Genomic DNA, 15,864 nt, shown 5'->3' on the forward strand with positions numbered 1-15,864 from the left:
AATCAATAGGAAAGACTGGAAAGTATCAAGAGTACCTCCGAGTGAGTAAGGATAAATGTTCTCCTACTTTCCAAATGCCCACTGTCCAAATTAGGAACCGAACAATGTGGTTACATTTTCAGGTAAGTCCTTTCCCATGCAGACTCATTTCTTGCTTCCTACAGTTATAAGTGTGATCAATTTGGATTCCAAGATTTTTTTTGTGTATAGATGTGTGTGTACACCTGTGAATGCGTAGTGTGGCTTGTGGTATAAAATTCTTTTTCACTGTGAGTAGTAGTCAGAAAAGTGTAAAAGCCATTGCTCTAAAACAGGCACATAAATAGCATAATTTCTAGTCATGGGTTGACTTCTCACAGGAAATTTGAACCATTACACGTCCTCTTTCCTAAATGCAGTTTTAGGCAAGGGCAGACAAATCTTAATGGAGCTTACTTAATAACCATAGCTTACTACGTTCATCTTTTTATCCCAAGAAGAGGATGGAAAACCTGAGGCCATACTGCAGGACTGGGGGTTCTGTTTGGTGGATCCTTACATCTGTGGTATTTACACTATCATGGTGAAAATCTCACACAAAGGAAGCCAGGAGTAAAGTGGAGGCAAGGCCCCATATGGTCTGGTCAGCTTCAGGTTGGGAAACAATCTGAAGAGGAGATTGGAGAGGAGTTTGTGCCTCTGAGGTTGAGGTCATGAAGTAAAGTATATGGCATGATCCCCACAACCTAGATAAGATCCCAGGATCTCTGGTTTGTTACTTCTCCGACTTACTTTCGTTAGAGTCATTGTATCAGCCAGGACTCAATATTCCTGGTTTAAAGCAACAAAGGTTTATCTTTTGCCTCTAGATTCAGCTGGGGTGTCTGCTCTGCATTGTTCTATCTGGGACCCTAGCTGACCAATCAGCCTCTATCTGAAGTAATCCTGGTGACTGTGGCAGAGGGGGAAGGCCAGCAGAGGGCCTTGCACTGACAGTTAATGCCCCAGTCCAGATGACACGCCAGTTCCCTTCACAACTCATTGGCCAGGAAAGTACCTGAGCCCACTGACCACAGGGGGACAAGAAGTACCGTTTTGCCATACTGGGGAAGGAAGGGAGGCAGGGCCATTTAGAAAACACAGCTTGGCTAGTGACTGCTGCTTCTCCATGAGGTAATAAGCCACAAACTTGCATATCCATGTTTCCTCTCCAGAAGTCAGGAGCCTGGGCTGGGACTGGGTGAGTGTGATCTTGGCATCACCTGGGAGGAAAGATGAGGATCAGCTGGGTCTTTGGGCTCAAAGTGGGAAATCTGACCAGGATTCTTTCACAAGAGCTGACCCCAAACAGGGTCTGAGGCTAGATCCCACCCGTTGCCGGCAGGTGATGACCAATGGCTGGGAGACGGTGGACATGACCCTGCGGCGGAATGGGCTCGGGCAGCTGGGCTTCCACGTGAAGTACGATGGGACTGTGGCCGAGGTGGAAGACTATGGGTTTGCCTGGCAGGCCGGTCTCCGGCAAGGTAGCCGACTGGTAGAGATCTGCAAGGTGGCTGTGGTCACGCTGACCCACGACCAGATGATTGACCTGCTGCGCACCTCTGTCACCGTCAAGGTTGTTATCATCCCGCCCTTCGACGACGGCACGCCCCGGAGGTAAGAGTGCTCACCCTGCAAGGCAGGAAGGGGTTGGGGGTTGGCAGCTCCCAGAGTGCTGACTTGAGGCCTCCCCAGGGCTGTCACTTGCAGCCCTTTCTCATCTGGAAGAGTGATAATGGCGATAGAGTAGGACTTAGCATCTGTCAAACACATACTGCACGCCAGTTATAGTTTAAACACTCCGTGTGTGTATTATCCCGTTTCATCTCCACAACAGCCCCATGAGGTGGGCATTCTCAGCAGTTCCATTTTCTAGATGATGCACATAGTGTTAAAAGTAACATGCCCCAGGGCACACCACTTCATTGATTTATTCCACATATTTATTGAGACCCCACTATGTTTAAGCTCCAATCAAGTGCTTGGGATAGAGCAGTGAACAAAATAACAGTGCCTGTTCCCTCGGTGTTTGTGTCCTAAAGGGAAGGGCAGGCAATAGTTACATAGGCCAGAATATAGGATCGGGCAGCAATAAGATCTAAGGAAGGGCTAGGTGGGGTAAATAAAGGGTCTGCAGCATGGCAGGAGAGCTGTGAACAGTGGTCAGGGAAGGCTTCTGGGTGGAGGTGGCCAGCTGGTTTTCTGAGCCAGCTGGTCCCAGACGGGCTAGCCAGGACAGTCTCTGAAGTGCAGTCGTGTGGGGTGGGACGTGTTCCTGCAGGACAGGGAGGCCGGTATGACTGGAGCAGTGAGCAAGTGTGAGGTGGAAGATGGGGGACGGGGCAAATGAAGGGAGGGAGGCTTTCTAGACATGGTGACCAGTTTGGTATTATTCAGTACGAAGTTAGTGTAGGGTTTTCATTTATTTATTTATTTTTTTCATTTTTCTGAAGCTGGAAACAGGGAGAGACAGTCAGACAGACTCCCGCATGCGCCCGACCGGGATCCACCCGGCACGCCCACCATGGGGCGACGCTCTGCCCACCAGGGGGCGATGCTCTGCCCATCCTGGGCGTCGCCATGTTGCGACCAGAGCCACTCTAGCGCCTGGGGCAGAGGCCACAGAGCCATCCCCAGCGCCCGGGCCATCTTTGCTCCAATGGAGCCTTGGCTGCGGGAGGGGAAGAGAGAGACAGAGAGGAAAGCGCGGCGGAGGGGTGGAGAAGCAAATGGGCGCTTCTCCTGTGTGCCCTGGCCGGGAATCGAACCCGGGTCCTCCGCACGCTAGGCCGACGCTCTACTGCTGAGCCAACCGGCCAGGGCTTCATTTATTTTTTAATTGAACATTTCAAATATATTAAAAGTATACTGAGCCTACTATTTCAATATTTATCAATATACGGCCAGTTTTCTGTGTGTGTGTTTTTTTTTTCTTTTTATCTCCAACTTCCCCACCTTGGACTATTTGAAGCAATCCCAATTCTTGGATTATGTTCCTATCCAATCAGGACCTTTAAAAAATTACTACTATGCTTAAAAATTTTAACAGTAAGTCAATATCAGTTATACAATCTGCCTTTTACTTTCATATCAGAAAGATACTTTAAAAAAAAACAGTTGTTTTGATAATCAGATTTCTCCTATTGCATTTGGCTGATGTATCTTCACGCTCTTTCAATCTGTGAGTTTTCCTCCCTCTTATTATTATTTTTTTCCATTCAGTTTCTTTGGGGAAGAAACCAGGCCACTGTTCCGGGAGTTTCCCACTTCCTGGGCTTAGCTGTTATGTCCCCCTGGTGTTCTCTAACCTAGCGTGTTCACAGCCTGTGTGCTTCTGATAAACTAGCGTTCAGTATTGACAAGATGCTGGTTATTTCTTTTGGTAGCAACACTCCCAGCTATGTGTCCATCACAAGGCACCATGTGTCCGGTGGTCCCTCTGTGAGTGACACTGAGGGCAGTCAGAGGACTCAGGTGGTAGCAGCCTGACCTGTCAGCGTGCATTTCCCCTCAGCTCTCAGTAGCCATTGTGATCATTACCTAGATTCATTATTTCAGTATAGCTGTGATATGCTCAATGCTGTGATTTCTACTTCATTTATTGGCTGTAACTCTTCTAAAAAGAACTTGCCTTCGGTAATTGTATGGTTATTTTGAGATATACCTTATATAGCAAAGGCAGGATAAATTTAATTTTTAGAATAATGAGTTGGTGCCCTGGCACCCTCAGAGGTGATCAGAGACAAGTAGGGAGAATCATTACACTCAAAGTCCTGGAAATGCTGCACAGAAGACAATTGAGGCCTTGACCCTCAGAGCTAATGAATGGATTAGGAGACAGACAATAAACAAATAAGATGATTTCATACAGCAAAATGGGGAGGCAGCTGAATGCGGTGAGAAGGTGGGCTCTGCAGTGAGCTTGCATAGGTTTGAATCCCAGCTCCTCCCCTTATTCTCTGTAACCCTTGGCAAGTTGCCTTAACGCCTGTGCCTCAGTTTCTTCATTTGTAAAATGGGGATGCTAATAGATCCTTTCCCCAAACGATGGCTGCAGGGTTGCAGGAGGTACAGTAATTGGCCAATGGGGGCACTCTAGAGACACTAGCTGTGATATACGGGTGTGAAGAAATGAAGGGCATGACCTAGCGGCTAGCCCTAGCTGGATAGTTCGGTTGGTTAGAGCATCATCTCAAAGCACAGGTTGCCAGTTCAATCCCCAGTCAAGGCACATACAAGAGTACATCAATGTTCCTGTGTGTGTCTCTCAAATAAAACAAAAATTAAAAAAAGAAAGGAAAGGGAAAGGAAAGGAAAGAAAGGGCATGACATGACATTGGGCTAAGATGGGTCAGAAAAGTGAGAAGGATCCAGAAGGGCCTTGCAGGGAGGGAGTGGCCATCACAAAGTTGGGAATAAAGGCCCTCGGCTGCTGACAGATTTGGAAGAGGCTGGTATGGCTGGAGCAGAGTAAGCCAAGACGAAGGCTTGAGATGGGTGACACGGAATACTTATACACATGACATCCCAGGGCTGGTGTGAATCCCACTTTATAGATAAGAAAACTGAAACCCAGAGTGGACCAGTCACTTGATGCAAAGGTGTATAGCTAATGAATGGCAGAGGAAAACTCAATCCAAATTTGCCATCTCCATATGCTCTGCTGCCACTAAATGATGTTGAAAGCTCTCCACATGCAAGTTCTGGTTGCTCCATCCCTACCTACTGAGTACTGTTTGCTCTGAACTTGGTGAGGGGGCAGTTATGGGCAAGCCTGAACCCCTAGGGTTTGGCCCACACCCGTGCCCTGGTCCCTCAGCCTTGGGACTCCATTCAGGCCCCTGGCATCCCCTTCTCCTTCTTCTGGGGCCTCCTCTATCTCTGCGCAGAGCCAAAGCCCAGCCACACTCCCTCTGAGCTCTGCACGAACAAGTCAGGCCAAGGCAACCCCACGGGCAGGCTCCCCAGAGACCCCCTCTTTTCTCTCTATACACATGCCCAGCCCCACACATATGCACATGGTAAGCCAGCCTACCTGTCAGATGAAATCTCCAAATCCAGAGAGTATGAGAGGCCAGGAAAGCACCCCACACCTGCAGTAAGGCCCAGCTGAAGCAAAGATAAAAATCTGCAGCCTCCTTCCTCTGGCTTTGGGGAAACAGGCCAGGGAGGGGGTGATCAGACGGATGAGTTCTGCTCTTTGCCCTATTAGGAGAAAAACTGTCATCCTGCTCCTTTTACAAGGTGGCTCTGAACAGGATCTCCTCCTCACAGGGTCAGGTGTGGGTGGGGACTTGTGTGGGTTTTGTTCTTCAAGTGCAGGGATGTCAGACTGGCCTCATTTGAAGAGCTGATAACCCACCTCTGGGGTCCTTTCAGCCTCTCGAGGCAACCCTGGGCTCTGAGTGGAAAATCTCAGGGAAGGGCAGAGATGCTTTGCAGGGCGTGTGTCCAGATCCTATGCTCTTGGGACACTGGGGTAGAGTACAGGGGGTCATCCTCTCATACCTAGGCCATAAGTCTGGGGTTCTCAGGTGAGCCCTGTACTGCTGGACCACAGCTGGGGTGGGCCAGGTAGCCAAGAGACATCCTAGAGTCCCTGATGAAATGTGTCATTTTGACTTTGTGTGCTTGCACAGGCTCAGGAGGGATGTCCTTACTTCATGTCTCCTGCTTTGCTGCCTAATGGGGAAGATGATCTGTGAGGCTTTTGTTCCCTTTAGTTGGATTCCAGACCTCAGGTGGGGTGGGGAGTTTTCCCTGAGAAGGGAAATTGAAACTGCACAAGTGAGTAGGAGAGATAAGAAAGGAGTCCCATGGGTCCTGGCCAGATGGCTCAGTGGATAGAGCTCAGCTCAGGGTGCAGATGTCCTTAGTTCAGTCTCCGGTCGGGGCACACATGAGAAGTGACCATCTGCTTCTTTTCCCCTCCTTCTCCCCTGATCTCTCTCTTCCCCTCTCGCAGCCAGTAGCTCCGTTGGTGCAAGCCTTGGCCTCAGGCACTGGGGATAACTCTGTTGGTCCAAGCATCAGCCCCAGACAAGGGTGGCTGGGTGGATCCCAGTCAGAGCACATGCAAGATAAATTGGTCTCTTTCCTCTCCTCTCACTTTAAAAAAAAGGAGAGAGAGCCTGACCAGACGGTGGTGTATTGAATAGAGCATTGACCTGGGTTGCTGAGGACCCAAGTTCGGAAATCTGAGGTCTTTGGTTTGAGCACAGGCTCACCAGCTTTAGCACGGCTCACCAGCTTGAGCATATTGTCACTGGCTTGAGCATGGGATCATAGACATGACCCCATAGTCACTGAGTTGAGCCCATAGGTCACTGGCTTGAAGCCCAAGGTTGTTGGCTTGAGCAAGGGGTCACTAGCTCAACTGCAGCCCCCCAGGTAAGGCACATATGAGAAAGCAATCAATGAATAACTATGGTGCTGCAACTACAAGTTGATGTGTCTCATCTCTCTCCCTTCCTGTCTGTCCCTCTCTCTATCTCGCTTAAAAAAAAAAAAGGCCCTGGCCGGTTGGCTCAGTGGTAGAGCGTTGGCCTGGCATGCAGGAGTTCCGGGTTCGATTCCCGGCCAGGGCACACGGGAAAAGCACCCATCTGCTTCTCCACCCCTCCCCCTCTCCTTCCTGTCTGTCTCTCTCTTCCCCTCCCGCAGCCAAGGCTCCACTGGAGCAAAGTTTGCCTGGGCACTGAGGATGGCTCTGTGGCCTCTGCCTCAGGCGCTAGAATGGCTCTGATTGCGGCAGAGCGATGCCCCAAGATGGGCAGAGCATCGCTCCCTGGTGGGCATGCCAGGTAGATCCCGCTCGGGCGCATGCGGGAGTCTGTCTGACTGCCTCCCCGTTTCCAGCTTCGGAAAAATACAAATAATAATAATATTAATAAAGTTTAAAAAAAAAGGAAGGAGTCCCATGGCCCCCAGAAACTAGCTGTTGGTAGTCAAGGCCAAGGAGGTAGTGAGGACAGGTGGCTGAGAGGTTGGAGAGGGACATTTAGTACAGTGTTGTTGATCAAGCAAAAGACTAAAAGCAGCCTAATTTTTCAACCTTAAGGATCTGGCTGCATAAATTTCAGGTTTTTCATGTGGTAGAATAGTAACTGATTGTTTAAACGGCGGTGAATCTGTTAGACTGCCAAGAGGACCTGGTTAGAAATATTGATAATTGGGGTGGGGTGCTATCCAGGGTTAAGTATGCTGTTCTTTTTATTTCCATTTTAAATACTTGTGTACCTACATAGGGTATCTCTGAAAGAGTATGTAAGAAATGGAAGCTGGTGCTTTCTAGTGGGTGAAACTGGAAGACAAAATAGGGGATAGGAATGCCCTTTTATAACACTTTAATCTTTAAAAACAGTTCAGAACCTTAATCCCAGAAGTGGGCTTCTGAAAATTTTTTATTCCTAGCAGCTTGGTAAAATGCAGATTCCTAGGCCCCACTTCTAGGAGGATGCTGCTTCAGATGAGCTGAGGTGGGGTACAGGAATCTGTATTCCTTTACTCGGTTCTCAGGGGATTTAGATGCTGGTGATTCTCGGGTAGCTAGGGAGGAATTTGTTCCAGAGTCCTGGGTGGGTATGGTGGGACTTCAGAAGGTGGGAGAGAAACTGTATCCTGAGCATGTGGGAAGAGCGGGGAGACTCTCCACAGAGTGAAAGCTGACCAATCAGAAACTGCCAAAAAGAAATGCCTGTTTATTAAGCTCTTGGCCTGTGGCTTTTTACTAATGCTCATAGTGTTCTTTGAAGGAAATCCCTCACTCAAGGCCAAGGAGGCCATCAGTGGCAGAGCTGGGATCTGAGAGAGCCCAGGTTTCCCTCTTTGAGATCATGGCCAGAGGCTCCTGGCCAAAGGTAAACTTTTAGTAACTGGAACGGGAAAGAGGAGGTGACCCAAGAAATTACCTACTGGCTTCTAAACCACCGCACAGCGAGCCAGTGTGCATGGTGGTTAACCTTGTGGGCTTTGGAGTCAACTGTCTGTATTTAAACCACCTCTTACTTCCTATGTGACCTTGGACAGGTTACTTAACTTCTCTGTGCCTCAGTGGACTGGGTACCAGCAACAGAACCAACTCAAACATGATAAAGCAGAAGGGCTTGTACTGGCCTATGTACTTAACAAGACTAAGAGATGGGTGAGACTCAGGCATCCTCATCAGGAATATCTTGTCACCTGTCAGCTTTAATACATTGCTTTCATTCTCAAGCTGTCTCTTATTTTGTGGGGACAAAGATGGCCCACTCTCACAGCTCCAGCTTTTGGTCTCCCCAGCTCAGCAGCCTCAGAGAGATAGATCTTTCCTCCAGTGATTCCCAAAACAGCTTCAGAGTTGAAGATGTTCACTGTGTCTGATTGGCTCCACTTTAGGGCACATGACAGCCCTGGGCCGATCATGTCCAGGAGGAGAGTAGTTTCTGGCTGTCCAGGCCTAGGTCACATGCTCATACCTGGAGCCAAGCAGTGGGGTTAGCCCCTCCCAGAGCACACAGACCTATTCCCAGGAGCCAGGGGTGTGGAAGCTGGGCAGGCAGGAGGGCAGGTGCGCACTGTCTGGGGCCGTGATGTTGCCCTCCTCCACTTCCGCCCAGCCTGGCATATCTACAAGCTCTTGGACATTTGTGTTCTTGTCATACCTCACCTCCTACCAGTCCAAAGACACTGCCAGAGAAGCTGCTAAGTGTGTCTGGCCCAGGTACCAGAGCACACCTTCAGGTCACCTTTTGATTATTTCTCAGCAACCATGTCCTGGGCTCATAGCTTCCCGTCCACCAAGTCCACCAGATCTTTTGCCTGGTGACCCTGAAAGTTCCCTGGACTCTAGGGAACACAGGAGAATCACAGAGAGCTGGCTTAATGGTGGCATCAGAGCTTCCAGGCCAAATACTCTAAGCTGAGCTCCCACAGCTACTGGGAGGTGAATTTCATGAGCACAGCCCTCTCTCCAGGCTCAGGGCCCCCTCCCTACCACACTGCAGCCACAGTGGAGGATGCCAGCCCAGCCTGCAGATCTGCCGGTGGAGCCAGGAACTCTATGCTGCCTGGTCTGGAGGAAGTCACAGGCCATTCTGCATCTATTTCAAGGTCCTGGGTTTCGTGGCGCTATTTTTTTTAACCGCTGTGCAAAGTAGGTCACCTGCTCCAAAGCAGGTCCAGCCATCTTTGAGCTTCTCCGGAACAAGACAGATACTAACTACCCTTTGATCCTAAGGGTATCTGCCTTTCTGGCCCCAAGTGCTGCTAAGGGGGCCAAGCTAGTCCATGGAGGATGCTGGCTGACTTGAAGCCTGCGTCAGGGAGAAGGGAGAGGACGGAAACGAATGGAGCGGGAGAAGAGGGGAGAGAGATCAAGTCAAGCAGCCAGGCAGAGGGAACCCCTCTGTTATGCCGTGGACTGGTTGAGGACTCAGAGCTGGTAAGTTTCAGGCCAATTTAAAGGGTATGTACTCAGCTTCTAAGAAGGCCATCACAGTTCAGATTCGGCCAGGAAAACCACTGAGTGTTACCAAGCAGCAGGTCTCTCCCAGGTAGCAGGCACATGTGCGGAGGGGCCGGGGCCTCTCTCAGTAACAACGCTTCTCTTCCTAGGGGGTGGCCAGAGACTTATGACATGAATACCTCGGACCCCAAGCCTGAGCTGGACAGCATGCCCCCTGGGGGCCGGCCCCCGTACCGCAGCAACGCGCCCTGGCAGTGGAGCGGGCCGGCCTCCCACAACTCTCTCCCAGCCCCCAAGTGGGCCGTTCCAGCCACCCCTGGCCATGCCCAGTCCCTGAGCCGGCCCCCAAAGCAGACGTCCATGGTCCCCTTTCGGGAGTCCCAGCCCCTGCACAGCAAGAGGTAAGTGGGGTATCACTCAGGGGGCATCACTCTCAGCCCCCACTTCTCCCCTGTCCTCTTCTCTCTCCTTCCCTTCTTTTCCAGTCTCTTCCCAGTCTTCTTTCCTTGTCCTTCCCTTCTACCATGCTTCCCTCCCTGCCTCCCTTCTCAACTCTTATTCTGAGCCTGTCACGTGAGGGCCTGGTGCTGGGAGCTCAGCATCTGAGATGGAAATGCCCCATACCATGTATGGTTAAAACTATATATATATATATATATATATATATATATTTTTTTTTTTTTTTTTTTTTTTGTATTTTTCTGAAGCTGGAAACGGGGAGAGACAGTCAGACAGACTCCTGCATGCGCCCGACCGGGATCCACCTGGCACGCCCACCAGGAGCGACGCTCTGCTGCAACCAGAGCCACTCTAGCGCCTGGGGCAGAGGCCAAGGAGCCATCCCCAGCGCCCCGGGCTATCTTTGCTCCAATGGAGCCTTGGCTGCGGGAGGGGAAGAGAGATACAGAGAGGAAGGAGGGGGGGGTGGAGAAGCAAATGGGTGCTTCTCCTATGTGCCCTGGCCGGGAATCGAACCCGGGTCCCCCGCACGCCAGGCCGACGCTCTACCGCTGAGCCAACCGGCCAGGGCCAAAACTATATATTTTTTAAAAGGTCAAGGGACAGATAAGCACAAATGTGGTATCTTCTCAGGAGAGACAGGGAAGTGGGAAGGGGAGAAGCCCGCAGGTGTGTGGCTATTGCAGCCATTATAGTTCTTGGGTTGTGGGTAGCTTCAAAGAGTCTGTTATAATAATATATACTTTTCAGATAAATTTTTTAAATAATATCTTATATTAAAAGATAAAAAAAAACAGTTTCCAAGAAATTAAGGAGTCTAACCTGCAGAGGAGCATCTTGTCCCAAGAGTGGGCAAGAAATACCTTCTGCTTTGGGTAACCTCTGTCACGGCCGCAGAGGCTAAGTGTTGGGACATTAAAGTGGGAATGGGGGGACCCTTTGGTCAGCAGCCCTCTCTCTGTCTCCATAAGGGGATAACAGATAAAGTAGATGGGGTTGTGGCTGGGCTTGAGTGAAAGGTCTATCTGTCCCTCCTTTGTGAGGGAAATACCCTCTTTCCTCCTCCCCACCTTTTTCCTCCCCCCACCTCCCATCCTCCCCCCTCCCTCCCCCTTCCTTCCTCCTCCCCACCTCCTTCCTCCCTCCTGTCTCTGTTTCAGGCCTGTTAGCTTCCCAGAAACCCCTTACACAGCATCACCAGCAGGAGCCGACAAAGCACCTCCTTATCGACAACCTTCCGGGAGCTTCTCCACCCCTGGCTCGACCACCTATGCAAGATACAAGCCATCCCCAGAAAGGTCAGAATCTCTTCACTGTTTCCCAAATAAGGGATCTGGTAAAAGCTGGAGATCCTTCTTTCTTTCCCAGGAAATGCACATACTCGGAAGTTTATCGTTGTTTTATGGGGTTTCTGGCGTCCTGGAGGTCCTCAGAGGGCCCCTAGGAGGATTGGCTCTGTCTGTTAGGATTTAGAGCCAGGCTAGCCCTAACAGGACTTGTGTTGGCTTATCTTGCAACAGAATTTTCATTGCCACTTTCTAGACACCTGTATAACTTGTTTGAGCAAGACCATTCATCTTCCAACATAACCACTTATCTACCTCTCCAGCCCCACTCCCCAAGAGCAGGCCACCTGAAAGGACTGAAGCCTGAGAGGCTATGAAAACTGGGTAATGCAGGTGGCCAGTTTTCATAGCCTCTCAGGCTTCAGTCCTTTCCCTTTGGCTACCTACCTAATCTAGCAGCCTGTGGGCTCTTCCCAACTTCTCCATTGCTCTCCAGCTCCCTCAGAATAAGTCCAAGCTCTCCAGCATGCTCTCCAGCGCCCTCAGGATAAGTCCAAGCTCTCCAGCATGCTCTCCAGCGCCCTCAGGATAAGTCCAAGTTCTCCAGCATGCTCTCCAGCGCCCTCAGGATAAATCCAAGCTCTCCAGCATGCTCTCCAGCACCCTCAGGATAAATCCAAGTTCTCCAGCATGCTCTCCAGCGCCCTCAGGATAAGTCCAAGCTCTCCAGCATGCTCTCCAGCGCCCTCAGGATAAATCCATGCTCTCCAGCACCCTCAGGATAAATCCAAGTTCTCCAGCATGCTCTCCAGCGCCCTCAGGATAAGTCCAAGTTCTCCAGCGCCCTCAGGATAAGTCCAAGTTCTCCAGCATGCTCTCCAGCGCCCTCAGGATAAGTCCAGCATGCTCTCCAGCGCCCTCAGGATAAGTCCAAGTTCTCCAGCATGCTCTCCAGCGCCCTCAGGACAAGTCCAAGCTCTCCAGCATGCTCTCCAGCGCCCTCAGAATAAGTCCAAGCTCTCCAGCATGCTCTCCAGCGCCCTCAGGATAAGTCCAAGTTCTCCAGCATGCTCTCCAGCGCCCTCAGGATAAGTCCAAGTTCTCCAGCATGCTCTCCAGCGCCCTCAGGATAAGTCCAAGCTCTCCAGCGCCCTCAGGATAAGTCCAAGTTCTCCAGCATGCTCTCCAGCGCCCTCAGGATAAGTCCAAGTTCTCCAGCATGCTCTCCAGCGCCCTCAGGATAAGTCCAAGCTCTCCAGCATGCTCTCCAGTGCCCTCAGGATAAGTCCAAGTTCTCTAGCATGCTCTCCAGCACCCTCAGGATAAGTCCAAGTTCTCCAGCGCCCTCAGGATAAGTCCAAGTTCTCCAGCATACTCTCCAGCGCCCTCAGGATAAGTCCAAGTTCTCCAGCATGCTCTCCAGCGCCCTCAGGATAAGTCCAAGTTCTCCAGCATGCTCTCCAGCGCCCTCAGGACAAGTCCAAGCTCTCCAGCATGCTCTCCAGCGCCCTCAGAATAAGTCCAAGCTCTCCAGCATGCTCTCCAGCGCCCTCAGGATAAGTCCAAGTTCTCCAGCATGCTCTCCAGCACCCTCAGGATAAGTCCAAGTTCTCCAGCGCCCTCAGGATAAGTCCAAGTTCTCCAGCATGCTCTCCAGCGCCCTCAGGATAAGTCCAAGTTCTCCAGCATGCTCTCCAGCACCCTCAGGATAAGTCCAAGTTCTCCAGCATGCTCTCCAGCGCCCTCAGGATAAGTCCAAGCTCTCCAGCATGCTCTCCAGCGCCCTCAGGATAAGTCCAAGTTCTCCAGCATGCTCTCCAGCGCCCTCAGGATAAGTCCAAGTTCTCCAGCATGCTCTCCAGCACCCTCAGGATAAGTCCAAGTTCTCCAGCGCCCTCAGGATAAGTCCAAGTTCTCCAGCATGCTCTCCAGCGCCCTCAGGATAAGTCCAAGTTCTCCAGCATGCTCTCCATCTACCTTCAGCCCTAGTGTCCCAGGGACACCCCACCACCACCACCACCATTTTCTTGTCATCAGGTCAGGGTCGTAGACCTCATCCTGGATGTCTCCTTTGGCCTCTGTGCCCCCACCCCCTCCTCCTATTCCCACTGCCCAACCCTGGCCAACTCTCTGAGCCCCCAGCCTCTGTTCCACTTCCTTTAGTTAATCCTCCACTCAATAGCTAAGGGGAATCTTTCTATATCTAGCCATATCTATCTGCTGCTCCCATGTGTCTTAGAGCCCTCAGGACACAGCCTCAGTGCCTCGCTATGGCCACCGAGACCCTTCCCTGCCTCTCTAACCTTGTGTAGTCATCCTCCCTGGTCACCTCCAGTTTCTTAGGTAGGCTGTTTCAGTTCTCATGTCTTCTGCCTGGAAATTCTTCACACACACTCTTTACCCTCATGTACCACCCCTCTCCGGCCAATCTGAGCATTGATGCTCCTCCTTCAGGAAACCCCTGAACCTCCCGTAGCACTAGGTGCTACCACTCTGCCTGTCAGTTTCTTGACCTTGAGCACTCTCCATTCTATTAGCCCAGTTAACAGAGAGAGAGAGAGAGAGAGTGTGTGTACACATGCTTGCTTTCCAAGAACTAAGACCTTCCCAGTTTGTCTATACAGGGGGTCCTCAGGTTACAACAGTCTTGACATACAACATTTCAAGTTTACAACACTCATTCCCATAAAAACTTGAAAAAATTGAGACATGAGCCTGACCGGACTAGGCGGTGGCACAGTGGATAGAGAGTTGGATGCAGAGGGCCCAGGTTTGAAACCCCAAGGTCGCCGGCTTGAACACAGGCTTATCTGGCTTGAGTGTGGGATCATAGACATGACCCCATGGTCGCTGGCTTGAGCCCAAAGTCGCTGGCTTAAGCAAGGGGTCACTCTCCGCTATAGCCACCACCCACCCACCCCATCAAGGAACGTATGAGAAAGCAATCAATGAGCTAAGGAGCTGCAATGAAGAATTGATGCTTCTCATCTCTCTCCCTTCCTGTCTGTCCCTATTTGTCCCTCCCTCTGACTCTTTCTCTGCCCCAAAAAAAAAAAAAATTGAGGCATGAGTGTTTCAGCTAACACCATTGTACTTAACAGACTACGTGAGTGAACTAGTTTGGTTGCACAGCAGAAGAATACACAGTAACATGGCATATGAGTGAGAGAGTTGGTATCACTCATTTTTTGTCATTTTTTCTGTTACTACAATACAGTATATTTATGTCCTTTTCCTTTTCTGTGACTAAGTTGTGTTTTTATGTTCTAGATTGTGATTTTACAACTGTGTTAGGGTAGGTAAGTGACTTAGACTAGGGTATGTTTCAACTTACACCAAAATTCGGGTTATGTCACTGTTGTAGGAACAGAACTGTGTTACAACCCGAGATCCCCTGTATTATTACCACACAGCACAGGGTCAGGACATGGTAGGTTATTGGTATATGTTTGATGAAAGGATGGAGTGAGGTTAAATAATACCACCTGCTGTAAGACCAAGGATCAGTCCACTAAGCCAGTGGATTTCGATCTTAATGTGCCTCAGAAACACCCAGAAAGAGGGTTTGTTAAAATACAAGTTGCTGAGCCTCTTCCTCAAGTTTCCCACGTAGGGCGTCTGGAGTAGAGCATGCAAAGCCAGTGCTGCTGGGCCGGGGAACACGCTTTAGGAACTACTGAACTAAACCATTATTTGATTGGAAGGCTCTGCTGTAAAATTGGGGAAGACATACTCTTTCATCCTCTAGTAGCCACCATTCAGCTTTCAGTCAGCAAAGGGTCCCAAGAGCCTCTGTGTGCCAGGTGGGGGCTCTTATTGTCTAGAGATAGAGTCCTAGTATCGACGTGCACTCTGATACGTGCTCTAGTACACTCAAGGGAACACAGCCCAGTCCCAGAGGTCTGGAGGAGGTGACATTTGAATGGGACTTTGAGAGATTAGTAGGATTTGCCACAGAGAGGAGGGAGAAAGTCATTCCAGACCCAGCAAAGTCCACACACGTGAGTCAACAGAATGGTATGGGACACAGGAAGCATGGAGACGAGTTGTATGTGTCGGCTCTGGGGTTGGGGGCACCTGGGTGACAGCCATAGCTTAGGCTGGAAATGGCTCATTTGGCTCATCTGGCATGGAGTGGTTAGCCAAGAACAGAGATGGGGGAGATGATGTTACTGATGATTCCAGGGAGCATGTTTTTTTCAAAGTCCTAGTGTCCCCCATTATTATTTTTTTTAGTGAGGGGGGACAGACAGAGACAGACAGGAAGGGAGAGAGATGAGAAGCTCCAGTGACTCCTTGCTCAAGCCAGCGACCTTTGGGCTCAAGCCAGCAACCATGGGTCATGTCTATGATCCTGCGCTCAAGCTGGTGACCTCAGGGTTTGGAACCTGAGTCCTCTGCATCCCAGGTCAACACGCTATTCACTGTGCCACCACCTGGTCAGGCCCCCCTTGATTACTCTTATTTTTAGAAATTCTATTGGAAATAATTATAGATTCACCAGAAGTTGAAAAATGCACAGGGAACTTCTTCACCCAGCCTCCCGCGGTGTTAACATCTTGCATAACTAGGTATAATATCAAAGCAAGACACTGACATTGGTACAATCCCTAGAGCTTCTTCAGAATTCACCAGTTATACATACACTTGTGT

General features: G+C 50.3%; 1 protein-coding gene across 9 annotated transcripts in view; it reads left to right on the forward strand.

The window, feature by feature from the left end:
- SIPA1L3 (signal induced proliferation associated 1 like 3) overlaps positions 1-15,864 on the forward strand; it is a 326,815-nt gene that overhangs the window by 249,085 nt on the left and 61,866 nt on the right. For 8 of the 9 annotated variants that reach the window (XM_066348334.1, XM_066348335.1, XM_066348331.1 and 5 more), the window contains 3 exons: positions 1,364-1,638; positions 9,616-9,867; positions 11,086-11,223. In XM_066348334.1, the coding sequence (XP_066204431.1) occupies positions 1,364-1,638; positions 9,616-9,867; positions 11,086-11,223 (665 nt within the window). The remainder of the gene's footprint in view (positions 1-1,363; positions 1,639-9,615; positions 9,868-11,085; positions 11,224-15,864) is intronic. The other variant, XM_066348340.1, reaches the window with a different exon arrangement.

Source organism: Saccopteryx leptura, chromosome 9 (genome assembly GCF_036850995.1).
Source record: "Saccopteryx leptura isolate mSacLep1 chromosome 9, mSacLep1_pri_phased_curated, whole genome shotgun sequence".
Taxonomy (NCBI): domain Eukaryota; kingdom Metazoa; phylum Chordata; class Mammalia; order Chiroptera; family Emballonuridae; genus Saccopteryx; species Saccopteryx leptura.